The sequence below is a fragment of the Drosophila mojavensis genome, unplaced genomic scaffold (genome assembly GCF_018153725.1).
Source record: "Drosophila mojavensis isolate 15081-1352.22 unplaced genomic scaffold, ASM1815372v1 contig_74, whole genome shotgun sequence".
In the NCBI taxonomy this organism is placed as follows: Eukaryota; Metazoa; Arthropoda; class Insecta; order Diptera; family Drosophilidae; genus Drosophila; species Drosophila mojavensis.
The window spans coordinates 22100164-22123672 of record NW_025318899.1 but is presented as its reverse complement, the minus strand read 5'-3'; the positions used below and the strand labels follow the sequence as shown (position 1 = coordinate 22123672).

Sequence of the window (23509 nt, the reverse complement as noted above, 5' to 3'; positions counted from 1 at the left end):
AGGCGCGAAACGAAAACAACAACAACAACTATAACAACAATAGCAACAACAACAGCTGGCAGAGCGAGCCATAACGACAGACAATTGCAAATGACTTTATCAATTCATGTCGATTTTCGGTACACGCAGTTCAACTGCGACTGTGTGCGTGCGTGTGTGAGTGTGAGTGAGTGAGTGAGTGAGTGTTTGTGTCTGTGTGGGTGCACATTGAATGGGCATGTCAGGACAAAAAGCCACTGTATGTGCAGGGCCTCACAATCACCTACAACAACAGAGCAAACAATGACGACAACAACAACAACGACAACAACAACAACAACGACAGCAACAACAACAACAACAGTTGCTGCAGCAGGAGGCAAGAGCAGGACACAAGCCGAGCTAAAGGAAAAGCGCTGAAATGTGCCTTTGAGATGCATTGTGCACTCATCGGAGATGATCTAATGCGAATGGATTTCACTGATTTGCCATGATTCACAATGAGTTCATTCAGTTTAGTGTGAATTACAAGCATTCATTGATGATTCATTCCCTTGCGCTGAATGGAATCACAGCAACTGTCTTTAGCTGACCGGACAGAATAATTGCAATGCTTCATAATTTATAAACTTGGCCAAGCAAAAGCGCAAATGGTTTCCATTTTCAAACCGCTTTAACTTTTAGGCCCATCAATTTCGCTAGTTAATTGGAATAACCTATTACTGAGGCCATAAACAAATCGTCAATTAATCGCTTTGGCCCATTTCATTTTCCGTGCGCCTTTGCCGTTGCCCATGCATAACTCATTTAAATGGCCATGTTCTGTAGCGGTTCCGTTTCCACCTGCCCTAATCCATTTATGGCGTTTACTTTGATTTGCGCAAAGGTAAGAGAAAATGGAAAAAAAACGTTTCACTCCTTCCACATTTCTTGGAAAATTATCTTTGATTTTGACTTGACCGCGTCGGTCTTGTGTCAATAGGAAGTGATTAAGGGAGCGTGCGGCTACCTCTCTATCTACCCACCGACTCGAAATGGCATCCTGCCCGGTCCTGGCCCACTCCTGCCCCACTCCTGGCCACGGCACATCAATTCAAAATGAATCTCTCGACTGGCATTCAGGTTTAATTTGGACTAATTTTCAGCGCACGCTTTAATACAATATTTATGGGCTCCCCGAGGTGATTATGCCCGACCGCATTTGAATTGGTAGACGGAGCCAAAGCCATTCAGGAGTCAAGAGCTGGCAGTTGCCTCATCCGAGCAGCCTGACGGCTGACTGGATGGCTGGATAAATGGATGGATGGATGGATGGCTGACTGGCTGCTTTGGCCATGTGGTCTGTTTGCTTAGCACTCGGCATTAATAGAAATCAATATTTTCTAAATAAAGCGAATTGCTCTGAGGTTGAGGCTGCCCCCGCCATCCCCCGCCATCCTCCTTGGCTACCCACCATTCATGTCTCGTAATTTACTTTTTGCACATTTACAATTAGAGCACTGCGCACAGAGTTCAGTTCATTTTCCAATTGTTTGCTACGCAAATACTTCAAATCGATGAATACACCCGATGATGATGATGCCCTGCTGCTCCTGCTCCTGCTTCATCTCCTGCTCCTGCTTCTCAAACTATTCTCTCAGCTCAAGTCGCTGCTCTTCAGTGCCTCGCCTAGCTGACTGTCAACTGCGACTGCGACTTCGTTAGGTGATTTGGTTATGCAGCAACATCATTAAATCACCAATTACTTTAGTCAACAGAGAAATAAACTGAATTTCCTTATTCACGAGAGCGGACGTCGAGTGTGGCGGCAGCAAGTGCATAAGCCAAAGTACAATGGGATCAAATTTCTTGGCATTTCTTAAAGAAGAATGTATCATCTCTACGGGGAGTACATGTCTATAAGTGATGCAGAAACTGTGTTACTTGTAGCATTGATATATTGCGTATCTGAACATCTTAAATAAAAATGTAATGAGTATATAATAATACTAAGATATTTAGTATCAATTCATTTAATATCATTATCGTTATATTGATATGTAATAGATATTGTAATCATAAATTTAATTTAATATTGTTAAATCGTGTATCTATGGATCAATCCATCTAGACGAATTTCTGTCTATTTCTGTTAATCTGTTAGTCTTGTATATATATTGTGAATGCCTCTATAGCCGGCTCGTTACTCTATATGTTGGTTTTACTTTCATATTATTGTTAACCTTCAAATAAAGTCAACCCATATACCATATTCAATTTATCAATCAATCTACCAATCAGTTTGATCTACCATGCATTTAGATATTGCTGACTTAATCAGCCTCTGGCATCCACTCGATTTACATGGTTTACTTTGATTCCTCCTGCAATCATAATCTGCATCGATACTTCAACTTTTTTTCTCTGCCGACTTTTGTGCCAAGTTTAATGTGGCTCGACATTCGCTTCGCATTGTGGGGCCAAAGCCGTTGGCTCTGCTGCGGGCGACTTCATGCAAATTCCCCATTTACTATATATGTATGTATGTATGTGTGTATATATAATGCATGTATAAAATTTGTATAATACAAGTGAGGGACTTACGTTGCGAGTTGCTCGATGCCGAGGGAATGCAGCACAGTGGGCAGGCTGGGCAGAGAGTGACACGTTGTCAGCTTCTTCTGGCGCGGATAGTAAAGTGTCAGCACGGTGCAGCTCTCCTCCTTCATTGTGAGGCCACCTGTAAGGGAGAAGCGAGCAAGAGAAGCGCATAAGAAGTGCAGCGGAAACAACAAGTAAACGGAAACAGAATAAACAAACGAAAGAAAAAACACATACAGACAGACACAGAAAATAAAAACGAAAGGAAATGAAATGAATTGAGAGTGAACTGTGAGCAAGCCGAAGACGAAATACCCTAGCAGAGGTCTATATAATATAAAAGGTCTATTATGAATATAAATTTTATTAATATAATTATGATATTTATATTGATATTATTAATATAATTATTATTAATAGACCTCTTCCAGGGAATTTATTAGTATAGTATACTTATTATGAATAAGTATGAATAAGAATACTATTCATACAATTATTATAGTGACCTCTTCTATTTATTCTTCTCATTATTGTTATGATACGTTTTATTAATATTAGTATTATAAAGATCTCTCGCATTTCATTTATTCTATATAATAAAGTATTTTAGTTACTATTATATCGATTCCGATTCTCTGAAACGGACAGACAGACTAAATTTATTCACTTCAACTTCTTATTGTTCTCATATTATATTTAGTCTACGCATAGATCTTTTCATATCTATAGTCAAACTTCGTTACGTATCTGCTAGCATAGCTGTAATACCCTGGGTAAGGGCACAAATTTACATTGAAATAAGAAAGAAAATATTGCACGGCTGACAACACACAAAATGCATAAATACAACGAGCAGCTTTGGCGACAGTCACCAGCGAGGACAATTTCCTGGCTGGCTGGCCAGGTGAGGCGTCTTCAGCGAAGCCTGTCTCTGTCGCTTCTCCAAGCTCCAGCTGCGACTCCGCCTGCCGTTCAACAGATATCGCCTGCGCTCATTTCCATGGCTCGCCGCCTCACTGGCTATGAACAAAAGAGAAAATTAAGCGAGTGCCGGCCGTAAAGCAGCAGGCGCCATCATAATAATATTCCACAAGAAGACATTGATGTCAGTTGGCGACTGCAGCCTGAAGCAGGCAGGATGAAGGCTGATGGCTGAAGGCTGATGGCTGAGGATGTATTGGAACTGCGCACAGTTGTCTTTGGAGTGGCATCAGCATCAGCATCGGCATCTTCATCGCCTGCGTCATTATCATTGCTTTATTTGAGCTGGAGCTGTTGTTGGAGCTGCAGTTGGAGCTGGAGCTGCAGTTGGTAGCTGGAAGCTTTATGTCTTCAATGCATACGCCTGACTGCCTGTTTTACTGCTCAGTTGAGAGCGTTTCTAGTCGCATGTGTCCGTCTGTCTCTGTGCCGCCCTTCAGCGCAACATCGTTAGCAATGGTCTATTACGATTGTGTCTCCACAGAGCTGCACTCAATTGTTGCCGCTACATTCATTCACTTATTCGTTCGCGATTGTGAATGCTGCGAATTGTGAGTGCATCAAGCAAGAAAGTCAAATTTACTCAGTCTGCAAATTTTGTACAAAACGAGGAAGGCAACGAATGTCTAACGCAAATATGATAGAAATCTAGTAAACTTTGAAGGATATTTGGTGGAATGCTAAGTGACGAACGAAGTAATTTCTTTTTTTCGATAGAAGATGGAAGATAGAAAATGGTATTATTGTAGGACTAAACATTAAAGATAATAATAATCAATTTTAGTCCAATTCTCATTGAAATATTAAAAAAAAAAAATAATAATAAAAATAATAATAGTAATTAAATTGGCATTATTTTATTACCATTAAAGTTATTAGATAAATGTTAAACAAATAAATAAATGAAAATAGAATTATTACAGGACTAAACATTTTTGAGAGTAGTAATGTGTAGTCCATTGAAATTATTATTAAAATATTGCGGGAAAAAATTAAAATGACAGCCCTACAGGACTAAAAATTATATATGATAAATTGATAAGAATAAAGTTTAGTTCTTTCATAGATTTCCATTTTAGTTTTTATGATTTTGAAGAAATTTAAGAAATTTCCCTAGTATATGTTCCCTTATATATATTTATGATTTTGAAGAAATTTAAGAAATTTCCCTAGCATATGTTCCCTTATATATATTTATGATTTTGAAGAAATTTAAGAAATTTCCCTAGCATATGTTCCCTTATATATATTTAATGCAACTTCTTGCACTTCATGATATATATGGATACATATTCTATATCGCATTTATATATATATGCAATCATAAGAATTAAAATGAAATTATAAGTAACCATAATAATAATGTTTATTCCTTTAATAATCCTGTATAAATTCTTGTCATTTCCCAGAATTTCCCTAGTATATCTTGCTTTATATACGTATACATATATATAAATTTAATGCAATTTCCTGCACTTCATTTAATGAATAACCATTTATGCTGTGATCAACTTCTTCTCATTGTTGTCTGTTGCATATTATTACGTTCCATTTCCCACTTCCCCTTCCTTATGGATTGGACCAATGCGCTACTCGTTCGCATCTGACTGTCTGTCACATTGTCCACTTTGCTGGGGACTTGCTCAGCTGTCAGTTCAGCTTGGTTTCACCGCCTGTCACTTGGCTCGTCCCGTCACCCACAGTTGCACACGCCCACACTTACACACACCCACACACACATTCACATTACTCGTGCAATTGTGCAGCTGCACCCCGCTTAACACCTGACTGTTTCGTGCTAAGTGAAATGTTTCAATGTCTTGGTTTATGTATTTTACAATGAGGTCGTCAGCGACTCCTCCATTACGGCATCTACTGTTGCCTTCATCTACTTGCCAGGCGCCTGTCGTGCACTGAATTCTGTTTAACTTTTTTTCATTTCGCTGCTCCAACTGACGGTGCCTGGCTCTCAGCTCCCAGTTCTCGTTTCTCGCTTCTCGCTTCTCAGCCTGAGTCTTGCTCCGTTGCTGCAGTTGCTCGCCTTTTTACTTTACGGCTCCTTGCAGCCGGCTGTCGCATATCGTTTGGGCTGATTTAAATGTGTCATAACGACGACTCGCCTGTTTGCCCGGACGGTTGAGCATTGAAATTTTTGCACTTTTGCTCACGACAATGGCTGCCTGCTATTTTTTATTTACTCTACCTCTCTCTCTCTCTCTATATATATATATATATTTGCCAGGGCCCTGCGGGTGAGAGGGGGGAGGGAGCACTTACCTAGCGTAATTGCCTTTCGTGACGAACTGTCATAAATGCATTCAGCGATGAGTCTATCGCCGGGCATGGAATGCACCGACTGTGGCAAACGTCGAAAGTCCTGATAGGCCACATCTATATTGCTGTCGTGTGCAATTGGCGGAAGCTCCTCGGTTTGTCGTATCTGCAAAGTTAGTTTGCTCATTAGCATTGGCTTTGGCTTAGCTCTGCCCTCAATACCCAGCGGAAATCTGGGCAGCTGGCAGGATGCAGACTACAGACTACGGAGAGCAGAGTGCAGAGTGCAGAGTGCGGAGTCCGGGACATTCTATTCACTCACCTGACGCAGCTTAACCTCCTTGCCGATTTGATGTGTGCGCATCATGACCGCAAAAATGTTGATGCCCTGGCCGGGAAAGGCGTAGCCGGTGCAGTCCTCAATGCATTGGCCCTCGGATATCACGCGCTTCTGTCCCGGCGGTATAATGTGGCGCCAGTTGGGATCCATGCCTGCAAATGTTGGGAGAGCGTGTGTTGAATTCTTTTAATTAACGCTTTAGAGTGGCGCAAAGCGCGCTTTATCAAAGCCACGACATGCACAATTCCCCACACACACACACACACACTCACACTAACACACACACATATATGCACACATAGATGGTAGACAGAGCAGCGCCAAGCACTCAACTTACTTAGCTTTGAACGCTGATTTTTTAATTCGATTTGGAGGGAAACGTGTAATTACATTTTAATTGCTGCTTTTGATGTTTGTTAACAACTTTGTCAGTGCAGCAACGCAGACAAAACCGCCAAATGACAGCAGCACCACGCAGCACAAACCAACAGCCAACAGAGAGAGAGAGAGAGGGAGAGTGGGAGACTGAGAGAGCGAGGCTGCATCCGTATCAATTAGGAATCTTTCTAGTCTTTTAACAATTTTCGGTAATCGAATTATGTGTGTGAATGAGTTTCTCTCTGTCTCCTTCTATCTCTTTCTCTTTCTGTTTGCCTTAACTGAATTTGTTATGCGCGATATCCATTAGTTAAATGTTGCGAAATATTGCTCATACGACGCGCTGCACGGCTCGGAGCTAGCTTCCTCGACTCGACTCAACTCGACTCGACTCCACTCGACTCGACTCCACTCGACTTGGCTACGCAATTAGGGCCGCGTGTCGCGCGTCATGTTGAAAAAATATTTGAAATTCATGTGTGCCACATATTTTTATATACCACTGTTTGGCATTTCAATTGCTTATGTATGTGTGTGTGTGTCTGTGTGTGTGTTGCTGTGAGTATGCCAATCAAATTACCCGCGTCAAATGCTTGGCATTGCTTGCGAAAAGAGAAAACCCCTTTTCTCTCCCGTGCCCCATTCCCCTTATGGCCCGGTCGGCAATTGATTTTTATTGTGAATCCGCATGGGCGTCTGTTTTTTAAAGCCTTTTTACGGTAAAGGAATTGCATGTGTATATTTATAGCTTAGTCATGCTCGGTTAGCAACATTCCACATACGGCGAGCGCTGCGAGTGACATCGAGTTGATTGCATTTCTGTAATACTCGCAGCGCCAAGTCGCAGCACTGCAATGCAATTTTAATGGCGCACAAGTCACATTTTGTTCTCTTTCAGGATTTGCGGTGCGAGCTGTTGCATAACGAAATATGACTGATAAAACTGCGAATCAACTCGCGCCCACCATTGTGAATTATTTATTGAGCAGCCACTGAATGACAAAGCAAATGGCATTGCTTGAAAAACAACTGAAAGCACGAGCTAAGGCTCATATTTATGAAATACTATTTATATTTTATGTGGCTATAGATAAAGATATAAATATAAAGCAAAGCTAACTTTATGTTTCAGTTGAAGATTTTACTGAAAGTCAGAAATGATATAAAATTCGTGGAGGTGAGTTACTACGGACAAAGAGTCAACTAAGTCTGCCTGGATTGTAGTGGAATATGGAAAGCCCTGTATAATTCCATGTAAATATCCAATCAATTGAAAACTCTACTGCAATTTGGGAATTCCTCAATTAAGTTTGGCTTTATAATAAAATTTTTATTTTTCGGTTTCATTTGGCTTTATGCAAACATTATTTCAATTTACGATTGCGCGGATATATTTCTGAAAAAAAAATCTATATATATATAATTGAAAATTTATATATATTTCAATTACAGCTCTGCTGGGCGTATCGGGCATTAAACTAAATAAAATCTATTTTAATTTGAGGCTCAGCGCTGGCAGCGACAGCTTGCATGACAATCGCTGTTTAGCCCGTGGCGAGTCGCACAGATCCCCATTAAATTAGCCAAATATTTAGCATTAAATATTTTGCAACTGTGGCAAATGCGCTTTAGTGAAACTATCTCGCAGCAAAGGCAATGGCCAAATCCACGGCCTGGCCAAAAGGCCAATCGAATTGTTATAAATAAAACAGAAAAATGAAGATAAAAGCGAAAATGTTGACCCGAATAGCTCTGAATCGAGATAAAGTTTTTGCAGCAGGTGCGCCAGGTGCGACGCAAATCGCCATTTAAAATAATTAGAAAAGTTGCTGCTGATTTTTTGATACGGCCTGCGTTTCGAATCACGTGGCGTGGGGCAAATGCAACGTCAATCGAAATGACCAAACATCAAACCACGGCCACGCCCACTGTCCGTATGTTAAATATCGATTTGAAAAATATGCATTTATGAATTGTGTTAGGCTTGACGGCCAACTCAAATAGAAATCGCAATAGATATGGAGCCGAATAGACCAAACTATAAGCCCTCGACATACAGCTCGCCAACCCCTAACCATCAACCCCCAATACCAACCCCCAGCCCCCAAGCCAAACACCAGAGCCAAGCTGAAAATCAAACTCTGGCTCGTTGCGTTGCTTTGGCCAATATTGAATTTGATTTAATGAATGGAAATTGGCAAAAAGCATTCAAAGAACGAAAGAGAGTGGAGAGTAGAGAGAGACAGTTAGATAGATAGAGAGAGAGAGTGACAAACGCTGACTGTAATTTATGTTGCAAAGTGTTATTGAAATCTCTGTCACAGTTGATTTTCATAAACATTTCCAAAGCTCACTTTTTGGAACCAAAAAATGTTCTATGACTGCATTTCAACAAGGGCAGAGCAAATGGAAAAAAGAAGCTAATTAATGCTTTAGATGCACTAATTAAATTACGCATGGCACAATCGCAATTCTTTCGTGATATTCGCACTGTCAATCGGTCGAAAGTTGTCCACGACTTTAATTCACAAAATTTGATAAATGCGCATGAATTGCATTTTGGAATTAAATTGATGATGATTTCACGCAGTGGACGGCGTACAGCACATTGATTGATTTCATTTCGTGACATTTTATAAAATGACCAACAGCAGATAAAATGGGACAGGACTCGCTTTAGCTGTTCATTCCACAGGCCCTCAATTTAGAATACGTATTCGTAATTGAAAATTGAATTGAAAATGGCGCAATGAACCATAAAATTCCGATTTATATTGAAATGCAGAAACGATCTGTTTGATTCCTAGATATTGCTGATTTCTAATAAAAATTTAAACATATATATATATTATCTATAATATATTTAAAGAACCTAAAGAAATTTCTGGCAGTTCCCTCAAATTATTTTGTTGTAATTTTTAAAGGAATTTTCTGTCAATTTTCATCAATTTATTCATATTCATTTAATTTTTTTTTTGTTTCTTTAAGCTTTTCGTTTATAAGCCCCAGTGGGCCTAACAGGCTCGTAGGCTGTTTGATAAGCTCCAATCGGGCTCTCCATGCGCCATCTCCAAGGTGCCATAAAAAATTCGCCAAGCCGCAGCAACATTAATCAAAGCGGCGTTGCATACACCAGGGCGCTATATCAATAACCAATTAAATTGAAATTAAATTTTGCCACACGGACGACAGAGACACACAGGGCGAGAGTGCGAGAGCGCGAGCGGGAGAGAGCAGGGCCCAGCGGAGAGACCCACAGATCTATGGGCAGACAGTCAGAGTTCTGCAGCAGCAGGAAGCGTAGCAATTTCACAGCTACTTACGCGTGCTGCGTCGAGCAGCTTTGCCATACACCTCCCCGCCAACCCACCACCCCCCCTCTCGCACTCCGCATAGAGCCAACGTAATTCAATTTATAGCGTGCCAGCAAAATATATCGAATATATATATATGTATATACATATACTTATATATATATTGCTTAATTTTTTATACAGATGTAGGTATGTATTTTTATTTATTGACTGGCTTGTTGTGGTATGCGTTAAATTTCAATTAAATATTTCAATCGCATTGCCAGCTGCTCGAAGAGCTGCAGAGCAAAGCCCACTCGAGCATAACCAGGGAGTTCTAAAGCTAGCTGCATGACGTGGCATACATATACATGTATTTATATATGTATGTATATATTTATATATTTTTTTTTTTGTATTTACTGCTATTTTTTATTTTAGTTGATTCGCTTAGAAATTGCAGCGTATCAGAATGTATTAATCTACTTCTGCTACTTTTGTGCCGTAATGCTCCGGAAGTTTTGGCAACACCTACTCAAAAAGCATCGACGAGAACGTGCGATGGTTGAAGTGTGAGCAGCTTGGGGCCTCTAGCCTCTATACCCTCATCCTGTATGGCTTATTCTCTTACTTCCTATTCACAAACACACACACACACACACACACACACACACACACACACACACACACACACACACACACACGACAGAGGGAGTCCCAACTGTGTTTGGCCATGTCTCTGTGCGGTTGTAACAAAGTTATATTGGTTTGCGTGACTATGAACAAAAGTAAAATAACAATTACAACAACTACAACAGCAACAACAACAACAACAGCGACCACAGTGGCCCGCCCACTCCGGCTGGTGGCCACAAGCAAATAGAAAAACCAAACGAAGCAACCAAAAGCCGAACAACAAGAAATAGATGCAGTAGAGGGAGTTAAAGTACAATAAAAAGAAAGAGAGAGAGAACAAAAAAATAGAAAACAAATTGTAAAGTGAAATTAGTATTTTAGTTATCCTGTGCGCAGGCACAGTCATACATACATACACACACATAGATACATGAGGATGGGGGGAAACCTGAAAATTTGTTGAGCTTGCGAAGCGGTTGGGGTGGTGGTGGTTCAGGTGTACCAAGTCAGCGGGAAATGTACTCAAAAAGCGCTTAAGCTAGGCGAGCACACGAATATTCTTGTTGTGGCTTTTGGGGCGAGGGCTGCCTGAAAACTTTCACTGCATATTGGCAATCTACGTCAGGAGTATATACGTAAAGTGTAATTGAATAAAAGTGATTGCTTGTAGTCTAAATAGTTGTATTGGCGATTGATTGATTGACTGATAGACTGACCGATTGAGGAATCTACGGAGAGCAAATATAGCACGTCTTACATTGGTCTGATTGATTGACTGATTGTTTGCTGACTGAGCGAATTGATTGATTGACTTCTTGACTGATTGACTGACACACTGACTGATTGATAATAGTCTGCTGATTGACTGCTACTCAATAAATGGATGACTGATTGACAGACTCATAGGTTGACTGATTGAATTTCTGACTGTCTGATTGACTGATTATCTGATTGATTGATTGAAAAAGGTGAATAAATTGATTTGACGACTTAATAACTGACTGATTGTTTAGCTGTCTTAAAGATGAATTGATTGTTGCAGAATGTCGGACAATAAATATAAAGATGATTGACTGAGAGACTTATAGACTGACTTTCAGATTGTATGATTGACTGACTTACTGAAATAATGAGTAATCGATTGCAAGACTGTTGATTGACCTTACGCTGACATATTCCGATCGATTGAGAAACTGATTGACGACTCGCTTGTTGCAATAGCGGCTGAATGAGTGAGGCTGAATTACTGAACGCCTTTTTTTCTGAATGCTCGGATTGATTGATAACAACCATAATTTTGATAATAATATTATGGGATCTTATATAATAGATAAAGTGGGCAAGTTTATATATAACTAAATGTGAGAGAATCGCCCATAAAAACCAATTGAGGCAATCGAGGGCTACATCAAATAAATTATAGACAATATTACGAGCTTTATTGAAATACCAAAACTCAATTCTTAATAATTATACCTCCCTAACTATATAATATCAAATTAGCCCTCGTGGCTGCCTCGTGTCATTACAAATATTCAAACTAAATTTAATTGACGTATTTTCAACCCTCACAAGTTCATAGGCCAGTTAAATTAATAATAATTCGATTAATGAATGCTACAAAGTTTTAGATGGTCATTATAAATTTATTTATGCGCCTTATGCGTGCACTGTGCGCCATTTAATAATAAATTATTCACTAAAAAAAAAAAAGGAATACACACACACACAAATGCCGTTTGTTTGGTCTGCTCTGCAAGCTCCGAGGCGCACTTGATAAGCAATTAAAAATATATTTCTATTGTACAAAATCGTGAAAGCAGTCTAGCCCGATAGACAATGTACGAGGCTGTTGTTTCAACTGTTCCGCCAGGACTTACCTTTGCCCACAGCGCAGACAGACACACACTCACACACACACACATACTCACTCACTCGCACTCACACTCTCCCATTTTTATGTATGGACACAAAACTCATAAGCTTTTGTTTTACTCGCCACCAATGTGGTTGGCAGTTGTGCGGCAGGGCTGGAGCCCCCGCTTCCGATGGAGCAACTCCCAGGGTCGTTTTTTGGACTCGGCAATCTCATAAATTGCATGACATGAGTTGCATATATGAAAGCTCGGATCGCATCGCATCGCATCGCATCCCATCACATCGCATAAAATTTATACAGACAGCAGCAGGCACTGCAGTCATGCACACACACACACACACATTTGCACATATATGTATATAGATATCTATGTGTATGTAGTAGTATATACCCCAGCCAAAACTTACCGATTGACAAAATACCAGCGTCATTTGGTCGCAGCACGTGCGTAAAGTAGATTTTCAAACCAGAATTATCCGCCATTTGTCTGGCATGCAATTGGGCAAAGTCCGGCTTCAAATTGTTGTAATGGGTCTCCATTAAATAATATTTGGCCTGTCGCGACTCAATCGGGTAGCCCGCTTCGTGTGGATACGTAAATCCCTGCAAAACACAAACACAAACAAATGAAACAAAAGCTCTCGCCAAAAATAGGAAAAGGAGTCAGTCGGGTCGAGTTGCACCAACTGCGCAATGCACTGTACGGATGATGATGATAAGCTGATGGAGGATAAATTATCTGTTAGAGAATTAATTCTCTTCTTATCAAATCTCTAATATGTCTATGTCTATGTCTTTCTAGACCTTTCATAACACTAATATACCCGTTTTCACTTTGAAGCAGTGCATATAAAAAAGAAGCTACGACTGTTGTTTGTAATATACATATTTATATATGTCGGTCTGCATATATATATGTATATGCACACGTATTTATATACACTATGGATGGCAAATAAAGGACGGAAGTTGATGCCATGGTCATGTGCAATTTAAATGCGCAGCAGCAGCAGCAGCAGCAGGAGCAGCAGCAGCCCCAAAGCCTTGCCCCAGCTCCTGTCGCAGGCGTTGCCTCGGACCTAGTCACCACGCAAGCCGTTGCCATTCAATTGCATTGCAATGCAGTCTGTAGCGCCCCCTGGCGGCAGCACATGGCACTGCATTATGGCAGCGATCCTGTGATGAAATTATGAAAAGCATGGCAAAAAGGTTCCGAAAGTGCAGAAGGCCAAGCCATTTCTTTTTTCGTGAATATACACTGACAGAAATTGAGCTCGAGTAGCTAGCGAATGCACTTGGTGGGGTCTACCAAAAAGAAGAGCAGCATGTAACTGAATATGAGATTGCATTGATAATGAAGCAGAAGTGGATCTTTATAATATATAAGACTGTGGAAGAGACTAAACTGGCGCAGAAGTCTTTCAAATAGTAGACTGAATTCCCTTTAAACTTTTAGATCTTTGCATACAGTTCCTTGTATTTCTTCCTTTAAGGGTATTAAATACCCTGCAACTATAAATGATATTGAATGTGATTGATAATGAAACATAAATGGATCTTTATATTTGAATACTCTAGTAAAGATATATGGAAGAGACTGAACTGAAGAAAATTTATTCAATTTCCAGACTATATTCCTTGTTGACTATTTTCATTAGTTCTTTGCAATAGGAATCTAGGTATCTCTCCCAGGATTCACAAATCCGAAACCGTATTTCCATTTAAGGGTATGTAATATTTCGTATTCCGCTGCAGCAGCTAACTTGTATTTTGTGTTGAAAGGAAGCATTTGCGAAGGTTAAATGAATATTGCATGGTTATGGTTCTGACACTGATGGCCATGGGGATGAGAAAGTTCAGCTGAGTTGAGTGCAGTTGAATCAGATGCTTACCTCGCTGCCCCGCGACCAGGAGGCAACAATGGCATTGCATGCCAGCGGTATGGAGCGGGCGCCCATGCACTGTCTGCCCTGCTCGCGTGCCAGCTCCTCCAGCTCCGAGTGCGACCCCTGGCACTCGTGGAGCGTTATGTGCTGCAAGTAGTGTACGCTGGACGATGAATCATAAATCGGCTCGTACTGTCGGTCCCATGAAAAGAAAATGAGCGCCAGCCAGAGACAATCCGGGCAGAAGGAGAGCGTGGCAGAGCGTTGGAGAGACAGAGATAAATAAATTTTTAATATTTCAATTTGGTTATGCCGAGGCGAAGAAGCACAAAAAAAAGAGAGAACAAAACAGTAGAGAAAAGAAAATGGATACCGAATGCAGCAGACTGCACTTGGCCTCAATTATGAATTGTATATAAGTATTAACGTTTAGTCATGGCCACGGGCCACGGGTCTTACCCGAATGAGATGATGCTTGCGATTGATATCCTCCAGCTTGAACATTTTGCACCAAAAGAGCGGCGTATCGCCGGCGGGCAGCTCCACGTCCTCATTACGCAGCTCCAGCACACGGACGCGCTCGTCGTGCGGCGAGGGGAGCTGCAGCTGGGCGCGCTGCATCAGCACCATGGGCCGATAGGGACGAAAGGCTCGCTCCGGATCGGGCAGGGTGCCAGGGCGCACTGAGCCGTGCGGTGGATCCTGTGCGTGATACATGTAAAGCAAGCGCATCGTGTCGTTCTGGAAAAAACACAACAGCGAAAAAAAATATAGTCAAGGATAATGGAGAGTTGAAAAATGTGTAAAAAATTAGTGACCAGCCGAAGGGAGAGAGAGAGAGAGAGACAGACTGTGTGTGTGTGTGCACAAAATGGCGTTATAATAGCAGCCCGTGCAACAGCGGCCAACAAACCCATCAGCCAGCCGACAGCCATCAGGCATCCGCTTGCAGCCGGACAACAACAGCGGCAATAATGTCCTTGCTGACGTGTACACGGATGGACTGTCTGGAGCTGCAGCTGCAGTGGGAGCTGGGCGCCATGTGAGGGAAAATTAAGTAAAAGTAAAAAAAGGTGCGCACGAGCTGAGCAGTGGAAGGAAACGGAAGTCGCCTTGCGGCCATTGCCAGCTGGGCAGCAGGTGTTGTTTGGTCAACTGCAGTTCGCTCTGCTCAACTTCGAGTGCTGCATGTAAGGACTTCGTGTTGTATCGTCTGGTGGCGCAAGACAGACCACTGGGGCGACGCGCCGTGGCGCCTTGCCTTAATTAATGGATGTCAGCCAGTACAAGTTTTAAACTCGTTGATAAGGTCTAAGTGCTCCCAACAAAGATCACACATGCTCAAGCCACTTTGAATGCATGTTGTACACAAGTAATGTGCTTTATATAGGAAAAAAAGAGAAACAAGTAAGAAAGCTCTAGTCAAGACTGCTTGACTACGAGATTCCCTGAACCCTTCGAGTAAATATTTCAATATTGCTTCGAAATTCTATAAAACATATACGAATCTATATTTAAAATTCAAAGACTCTCGCTCTAAAGATGCAAGAGATATAAGTTTATAACTATTTTTTGATATGGGTTGTAATCGATAACCGAAAACGGAGTAGTTATCGATTTTTGGATATAAATTTGATGTGCGCATGGTATATACGGACCTACCAAAACAAATTTCAAGTCTCTAACTCTTATATTTTCTGAGATTGACGCGTTCATACTTATGGAAGGACGGTCTAAATCGACTTGGCTGATCGCCGCCTTTGTCAAGAACATAAACGCTTTATGAGTTCTGTCTTGCCTACTTCTGCTCTTACATACATTTCAACGGAGCCGTTATACCCTGATTTGAAACTCTTGAAACTTCCTTGCTTTAATCAATCTATGTATGTATTGGCCGTCTTTAACAAAGTTCAGCTAAAGGTAACTGCAATCCTTTGCCAGATTTCTAAATTATTTCTGATATTCATCTGCTCCAATTTAATTTGATACAAGCTCACATATATATTCAGTTTGCATTCCGAGCAGAGCTCGAACTAAATGAGTAAAAATTCACTTAGGTTAATTGCTTGACCTCTGCGATTGCGGCGTTGCCAAACTTCACAAGGAAATCGCCTCAATTTTCAATTCTACTCGCTGCAGACTGTACTTAAGCATTCACCAAAATTGTGCAGTTGGCATCTCTTGTAATTTCTCATTCATTATACCCACACACACACACACGCACACACTCACACATGCAGGACAACGAACATCCTTACATCTTGGCTTCAGTTTACACGTCTGGTGTCGGACTCAGATATATAACTAAATACATATGTATATCACGACTTCGTTATTTTCTACTATGTTTTCATGCCATTTCTTTTGTGCTATGTATGTGTGTGTGTGTGTGTGTGTGTGCATGTATATTTCATTTGCCACGTAGTTTTAATTGGTAAACCCAAATTAAAGCTTTCATTAAAGAATCACAACACGACGGACGTCGCGTCGAGCCAAAATGTGCCCGTGAGCGGGAAATATACCTCATTGCTGCCCTCCCCTGGCACTCCACCGCGCTCTCCTCTGGCCCAACGACTGTTTGTACTTGACTCGTGTGCCTCGGGGGCTTTTGGAAGCCAACAGTCAGCTGTCATTGTGTGCATGTCATGTGCACGTGTATGTACATACATACATGCACAGATACATATATATACATGTGTATATCTGAAGCGACGGAACAACAACAATAACAATAACAACAACACATGTAGCAAACATGGCAGGCACCACAGTGACCGTGAGACAGCAGCAGAGAGAGAGCAGGGAGAGAGCGAGTGAAGAGTGTTGGAAATTGTTAAAAAAAAAGAAAAGAAAAGAGAGAAGAAAATCTGCAACCCGGTCAGGGCAGCCATTTGAATTCATTGTGGCAAAGTGCCCATTGTAGCTGTTAAGTGGAACTGTAGAGCACCATGTTCGACAATTGACGGCCAGGGCAGCCAGGGCCATGCCCAGGACAGCATCAGCAGCAACAGCAGCAACAGCAACAGCAACAACAACAATAGTGACAACGACGACGAGTCCTTGTCTACTTGTTCATTTTGCCAGCAACGAGGAGACAATACTTTAATTAACAATTCCCTTACCGCTCGACATTCGCCCAGCCCCTGTAACCATATCGCCCACGCCTTATTCATAGCAAGTCTGCAAAAAACCTGTACAAATGACTCGGTTGCCCGCTGTCCTGGCAAACACTGCGGGCGTCTGTGGCAAACGCGCTAACCGGCCGGCAATCGCTGCCCAGCTGCCCAGCTGCCCAGCTACCCAGTTGCCCAGCAACAACAACAACAACAACAACAACTACAATAGGAAAACGAGCGGACAGTTTTAAAACATTTGCCGTGCGACAGGCGCAGCACAAAAGTCATTAACGTGGCCTGGACGCCGCTGGACATGGCCCAGTTGTAAAAACATGACCACTGTGAAAAAACTCAACAGTCGTTCCGAAACAAAAAAGGCTGAAGAAGCGAAAATGCCAGCTTAAGCTCGACTTTAAAATGCTCTTCACAGCGGCTGAGCGACTCAGGAAAATGCTAAGCAGCAATGGAATGCAGGTGAAAAACTGACTGAACTGACTGAAGTGATAAGTAACAGTACTACGAAGCTTAAATATATATTTTATGATGCGATTTCCTTTCAAGCAGTTATTCTATATAATTCTGCTAAATATTCCATAGAGCTAGGAATATATTGCAGAGTTACATAAGTATATATTTTGCATATCTCAAAAATGAAAGCTAAATCCAATTGATAAATGCCAATTACAAACCTTTCATTTCTGCATTTTAATGAGCGATTATGGCAGTAGCTCATTACAATAACAAGAAACTGTCGCCCGAGTCCTTAGATGTGAGTTTCATAAATAACGCATAATTAAGTACACAAGTTCATGAAATAGCCAAAGGCTTTCTTTTTGGGCTATCTAAGGGTATCAGCACGTAGAAACAAAGTGTGAAAAGGCCTAAAACGAACTATGCACACGCACGTGCAGCGCCGACAGCAACAGCAACAACAGCAACAACAACAACAGCAACGGCAAATGTGAGCCGACAACTAAAATGAAATGAAAAGCTTCAGCAAGGATTACAGCCAAAAATTAATGAAAGCAAACTGGCTCCAGTCATTTGGCCTGTGGTCAACGTTTGGCCAGCACTTAATTGCCAAAGACTGTGAGCCAAGGACCTGCACAGCCAGACGAGATGTATGTGTGTGTGTGTGTGCAGCTCAGTACAACAGCAGGACTACAGGTGAGCCACACTTTGCTGACTCTTGGGCTAATTGTAAAATGCGCCAGTACAGGCACTCATTAGAGCCGTGGTTACGGCCTGAAAAACTTTCGAGAATAGCTGCTAAACGCTTGCCTGAACCCAAATTGAGGTGTCGATCTCAGCGCTCTCAGCACTTCGAAATTCGTTTCACTTATTCGTTTTGGAGCTCGTTTTGGAGCATTCCCTTTGCTGTCAACCGGAACAATAGTTCTCACTGCTACAGACTCGATATTAAATAGGATTATGCAGGCTCATCGTCGCGCGGCGGCTATTCCGCTCCTATCGGGTGCTGCGAACTACAAAGAGTGGAGCCAAAAGGTGGAGCTGCAGATGCGTATTCAAAAGATATGGCCAGCAGTGATCGGACCACCAGTGCCCATTGAGTGCGAACGTGTGGAGACGGATACAAGGCCAGATCTGGGGCTGCAGGACTACACATATGTTGCTTCGCGCAAACACATTTACATTCAGTCTTCCGAATTGGTGGTAAGATCAGAACGCAGATTGCAGCCTAACTATTGGAATAATCGATTTATTTGCAACAGACTCGCAGGGCGAAGTTGTTTTTGTTTAGACTCTTAGACCCCAAGATTGTTACAGGCGACTTCATCGACATGAGCGTACCCTGTCTTTGGCGCGCATTGAAGCGTCGTTATGGCCATGTTAAGAGCAGTCCCAAGCGCAAGTCGCGTGCAGTGGAAATGCAAGAGATGTGCAAGAAGCCGATAATGGGACATCGTGGCGGTGCTTAAGGGTTAACAAACAGTATTTCTGGCGGTAATTTGTTTTGTATTTTTGGTTATTGTTGTGTTAAATTTGTTGTTCGTTCTTGGCCGTAGGCCAAAAAAAAAGAAAAAACTAAAATGCATGTCCGTTTTATTAGTGATTCTCGATCAACACTGACAACATGTGAGAGTGAGTCAGCCTATTAACAGTATAAGAGTTGAGCACCAATTGCAGAATATAGCATAGGTCTTATACGCTGCACTGTTAAAAGACTGACTCACTCAATCGTGTATACGCACACAGTATGTGCGAGTGAGATGAACAGCTCTCGCATTTGTTAAGCTGTGGTAATTATAAGAGTAAGCGAGAGCAATAACTGAAGCAGAAGAGGGCAAATTCACACTGCGAGTATAAGTACATATTTATATTTCTCATTTGTGTGTCAATATTAAGTCGCTTATTGCTATATTAAAAATTTGATTTCAGTTCCATAAATATTTATTAATTATCATTGGTTTGTCTTTAATTATCTTCCATTCCAAAAATACACAATTCATATATGTTACTTATATATATGTATATAAGCTACGCTAGTTATTAATGTATGAGTGAAGTGCATCTGTTTTATTGTAGCGTGTGTGTGAGCGTGTGAGATAAACAGTCTCTTTGCAGAAATAAAAGTCGCAAGTCCACAAAACGATGAACTAAACATGCAATTTAGACTACTTGAAATGAAAGCTGAAAGATTTTATCATGCTAAGGAGCACATCCATTAAATTACTTGGTATTTTATTTATTTTCTTTTGTATGTGCTGACGTAAATTATTTTGTTTAACTTGTCCAAATATCCAACACTCATTCCGACACACACACACAAGCACGCACTCACACACGCACACCTTAAAGTTTACAGCCCATTACAATTGTGTTGCTATTGCTATTGCTGTTGTTGCTGTTGCTGTTGGCATTGCATTGTTATTCCTCGTGTTGCTGCTCTCTTTGGCTCCAGTTAAGTTGAGTTCAGTCGAGTTTCTGTTGTGCTTTGTTTTGCTTTGTTTTGTTGCCACTTGCGTTTTGCCATCTCAACGCGTTTTAATAATGGTCCAATTGTCCCAGAAGCGCAAACGAAACGTAACGCACGCCAAGTTGCCGCTGCTAATGGCTAATGGTCAAGTGGTCAAGTTGAACCATGTCCTTGTCGTGGTCCAGGTCCAGGTCCTGCTCCTGGCCCAGCCCCGCTTTGCTCAACTGCCACTGCGACTGCCACTGCCACGACCACTGGCTGGGGCCACAAAACTTGCTCTTTGCCAAGCTTGTTTAATGTGCACGTAATTGAAATGCATTTACAATTGAATTATAAATAGAACAATATACACATACACACACACACACATGCAGATACCTACACATGTACGTAAATTCACACTTCTGTTGCTGGTAGCCCCTATATAACTCTACCCGCTGCCTCCGCAGCTAGTCGAACAATAAAAGCAACGAGTCGCTTTGTTAAAGTTTCAGCAGCAGCAACGGCAGCAGCAGCAGCAGCAGCTGAGCTTGCAACTTGCAACTGGCAACTGGAATCAAATCAACCGTTCCCCAGAAGCATTTCAAGAGTTGTCTTTGTCTGTGTGCACCTGGTTGCCATGGTCACGTCGAGCACTTTAGTGCTAGCATGTGTGTGTGCGTGTGTGTGAGTGTGTTTGCCTGTGCTCTTATTCCTCTGTGAGCCATTGGCAATTCAATCATCAATGGGTTTTTCGTGCGCTGCTTCTGCTGCTGCTGCTGCTAACGTCTGTGGCCTGCAACTTTCTGACAGCTGATTTCAATAACTAATATGCAAAGTGGCAGATTGACAATACTACGCCCAGTTGGCCTAAACAGCCTGCACCACCCCCCACCAGCGCCCACCGCCCACCGCCCACTGTGCACAGCCAGCAGCCCAATACCTGCTGTTCGGTTTTTGTTGTGTTCTAATTGCCGTGTCAGTTGCTCTGATTGTGGCAGTCAGCAGCAAGACTTGTTGTTAAGCTTTTCATATGCAACCGACAGGCACACACGTACACTTCTGTGTGTGGTTGTGTGTGTGTGTATGTGTCAAAAATCTCGGACTAATCGTTTGGCTTGTGCTCTAGTTCCCCCTTTAGCTATTATTCTAATGTGGGCTTCTAAGTGGCTTAACGATTTTTGTTGCGTTCAATTGAGTCGCTTTAATTAATGCTCTTAATGTGTGTGTGTGTGCGTGCATCATGTGTGGGTGAGAGTGCTGAATGCTCTTGTCTGAATTGACATTAATTGAAATTATTTATGGCAAGTGTTGCAGCTTTTGTTATTGCTTTTCGGACTTGCATTTAAATGCACAATCTAATTAATTGTTCGCTCCATTATGCCGGGCTATTGTTGTAGCAAATGCTGGATTTTATGCTTAATTAGAAGAGTTACGCAAGCTGTCGGGCTAAGCTTATTAAATCAAATATCGGACACAATTCAACTATTTTCTCTAAACAATTGTCTAGAGTTTGTTTTAGTAACAACATTAATTGCGAATCAATTAAGAGCTTTCGAGTGTGTGGAGCCTCGGCTTAATAGGTTTTACTTTTGATATAGAAGGGGACGCCATTACTTTGATGTTTAAGTGCCCGAAAAAGTATGCAATAGAATTTGTATTGCAAGCTGCATGAAAGACCATTCGTTGCCCTGAGACGGGGGCAGACAGAAACACTCACATGGCCATTAACCCGGCCATTGCAGTTGGATTTAAGCGTTATTCTCCACTCCCTGCACACCACATGCCACTTGCAACTTGCCACTTGCCACTTGCCGCCTGCCGCTGCGAGTGCCAACCAAACAAAAATGCGCATAATTCCCGCTAAAAGTTTGAACTCCCGGACACACTGTGCTGTGTTAGTCTACAGGTCTACAGGCCGGGCACTAAACGCTGCGTAGCCAGCCATTGCCATGGCCATTACCACCCTGCTCGTTCTCTAGCTGTAGCTCCAGCTCCTGCTCATTCTCGTTCCCGTTCTCGTTCTCGTTCTCGTCAGCGTATATTTGTCAAGCAAATGGAATAACCGTTGCAATTGCAACAACGTCAAAGCCAAACAAAAATGTTATTTGCCGCTTTGCCCAAAAATCAAGTACACAGCCAAACAAACCAGCTGCCCAGCAACAACCAAACAGCCAAAACAGTCAAAATCCTGCGCCTGAAGTTGGGCTGGGCGCAGCCGAGAGCCGGAGTCCGGACCCAAAAAGTGGTGGTCGCTGTTGGGTACCGGGACTCTTGCACTGATGTCCATCATGGTATTGTGAGAGCGTTTGAGTGTATGTGTGTGTGTGTGTGTGTGTGTGTGTTGGTGAGCGCCTGTGGGTCTGGCAACGGCTCGCATAGTCGCTTTATTAAAGCTAAAACCTGCATTGTCCCATTTTACACATGAGTTGTGAGTTGCAAGTTGCGAGCAGCCTCCACTTGTATAAACTGCCAGAGATTCACATGAGCTCCACGGTAACAGGCTATCGAAATGGTCAGAGCTTATAATGCTCTATGCGAGTGCTGGTTAATACGAATCTATCGAATCGCATGAGCTTTGAATGTGTCTATGGAGTGGGACGCTGTTGAGACATTTGATGGAGTCGAGGGGCAATATGGAAGCTTATTAAATGTTTTTAATAATTAATAAAGTAAATTATTTAGCATTCAAATTTCCTGTTAACTACTTAAAAGCAAATAATTAAATTTAAATTAAACGCCCTTAAGTCTTTAATATTTAATACTGAAAATTATTTTGTATCCGGATTGCAATAACTATTAATGTTAATATTATTTTTATTATTATTATTGTTTATATTATTATTATTATATTTATTATTTTTATAATTTTATAATCGTGATAATTATTTATTATATAAATTTTCTATTAAATGCGTAAATGCAATTATGATTATGATTATTATTATTATTATTATTACTATTATTATTTTCATTATTAATATTATCATTTTTTATATATATATTTTTATGTTTTTTTTTTTAATATTTTTATTTTTACTTTTTTAATTATTTATAACTTAAGAAACTCGACATCTGAGTGCTATGCCCTTTGAATTCATTCTTAATTAGTTAAGGAATTTTTTTTAACTATTTATTTCCCATTGGCAGAGCATTTGCCTTGCGGCTTGTCTAGAATTTACGAGTTTCCTCTTGTTGCGCTTCAGTTTTGGGCTGTGATTTGCGCGTTTCGCGCTCAAAGTTTGCACAC

At 41.4% G+C, this 23509-nt stretch overlaps 2 protein-coding genes and 1 long non-coding RNA gene across 3 annotated transcripts in view; 2 read left to right on the top strand and 1 right to left on the bottom strand.

The window, feature by feature from the left end:
• LOC6583291 (MOXD1 homolog 2) overlaps positions 1–23509 on the bottom strand; it is a 147571-nt gene that overhangs the window by 12489 nt on the left and 111573 nt on the right. Inside the window, exons 4-9 of the mRNA XM_002008928.4 lie at positions 14686–14967; positions 14233–14418; positions 12748–12943; positions 6137–6306; positions 5818–5980; positions 2563–2698 (exon numbers count right to left, since the gene is read on the bottom strand). Of these exons, the coding sequence (XP_002008964.1) occupies positions 2563–2698; positions 5818–5980; positions 6137–6306; positions 12748–12943; positions 14233–14418; positions 14686–14967 (1133 nt within the window). The remainder of the gene's footprint in view (positions 1–2562; positions 2699–5817; positions 5981–6136; positions 6307–12747; positions 12944–14232; positions 14419–14685; positions 14968–23509) is intronic.
• On the top strand, positions 10005–11077 carry LOC116804341. The gene is made up of 3 exons (XR_004364309.2): positions 10005–10035; positions 10113–10210; positions 10267–11077. It is a non-coding gene; the product is annotated as an uncharacterized LOC116804341 (long non-coding RNA).
• On the top strand, positions 18692–19358 carry LOC6583292. Its single transcript, XM_002008929.4, has 2 exons — positions 18692–19016; positions 19076–19358. Exons 1-2 carry the CDS (start codon positions 18774–18776, stop codon positions 19280–19282), a joined length of 450 nt encoding a protein of 149 aa, XP_002008965.1. The 5' UTR covers positions 18692–18773; the 3' UTR covers positions 19283–19358.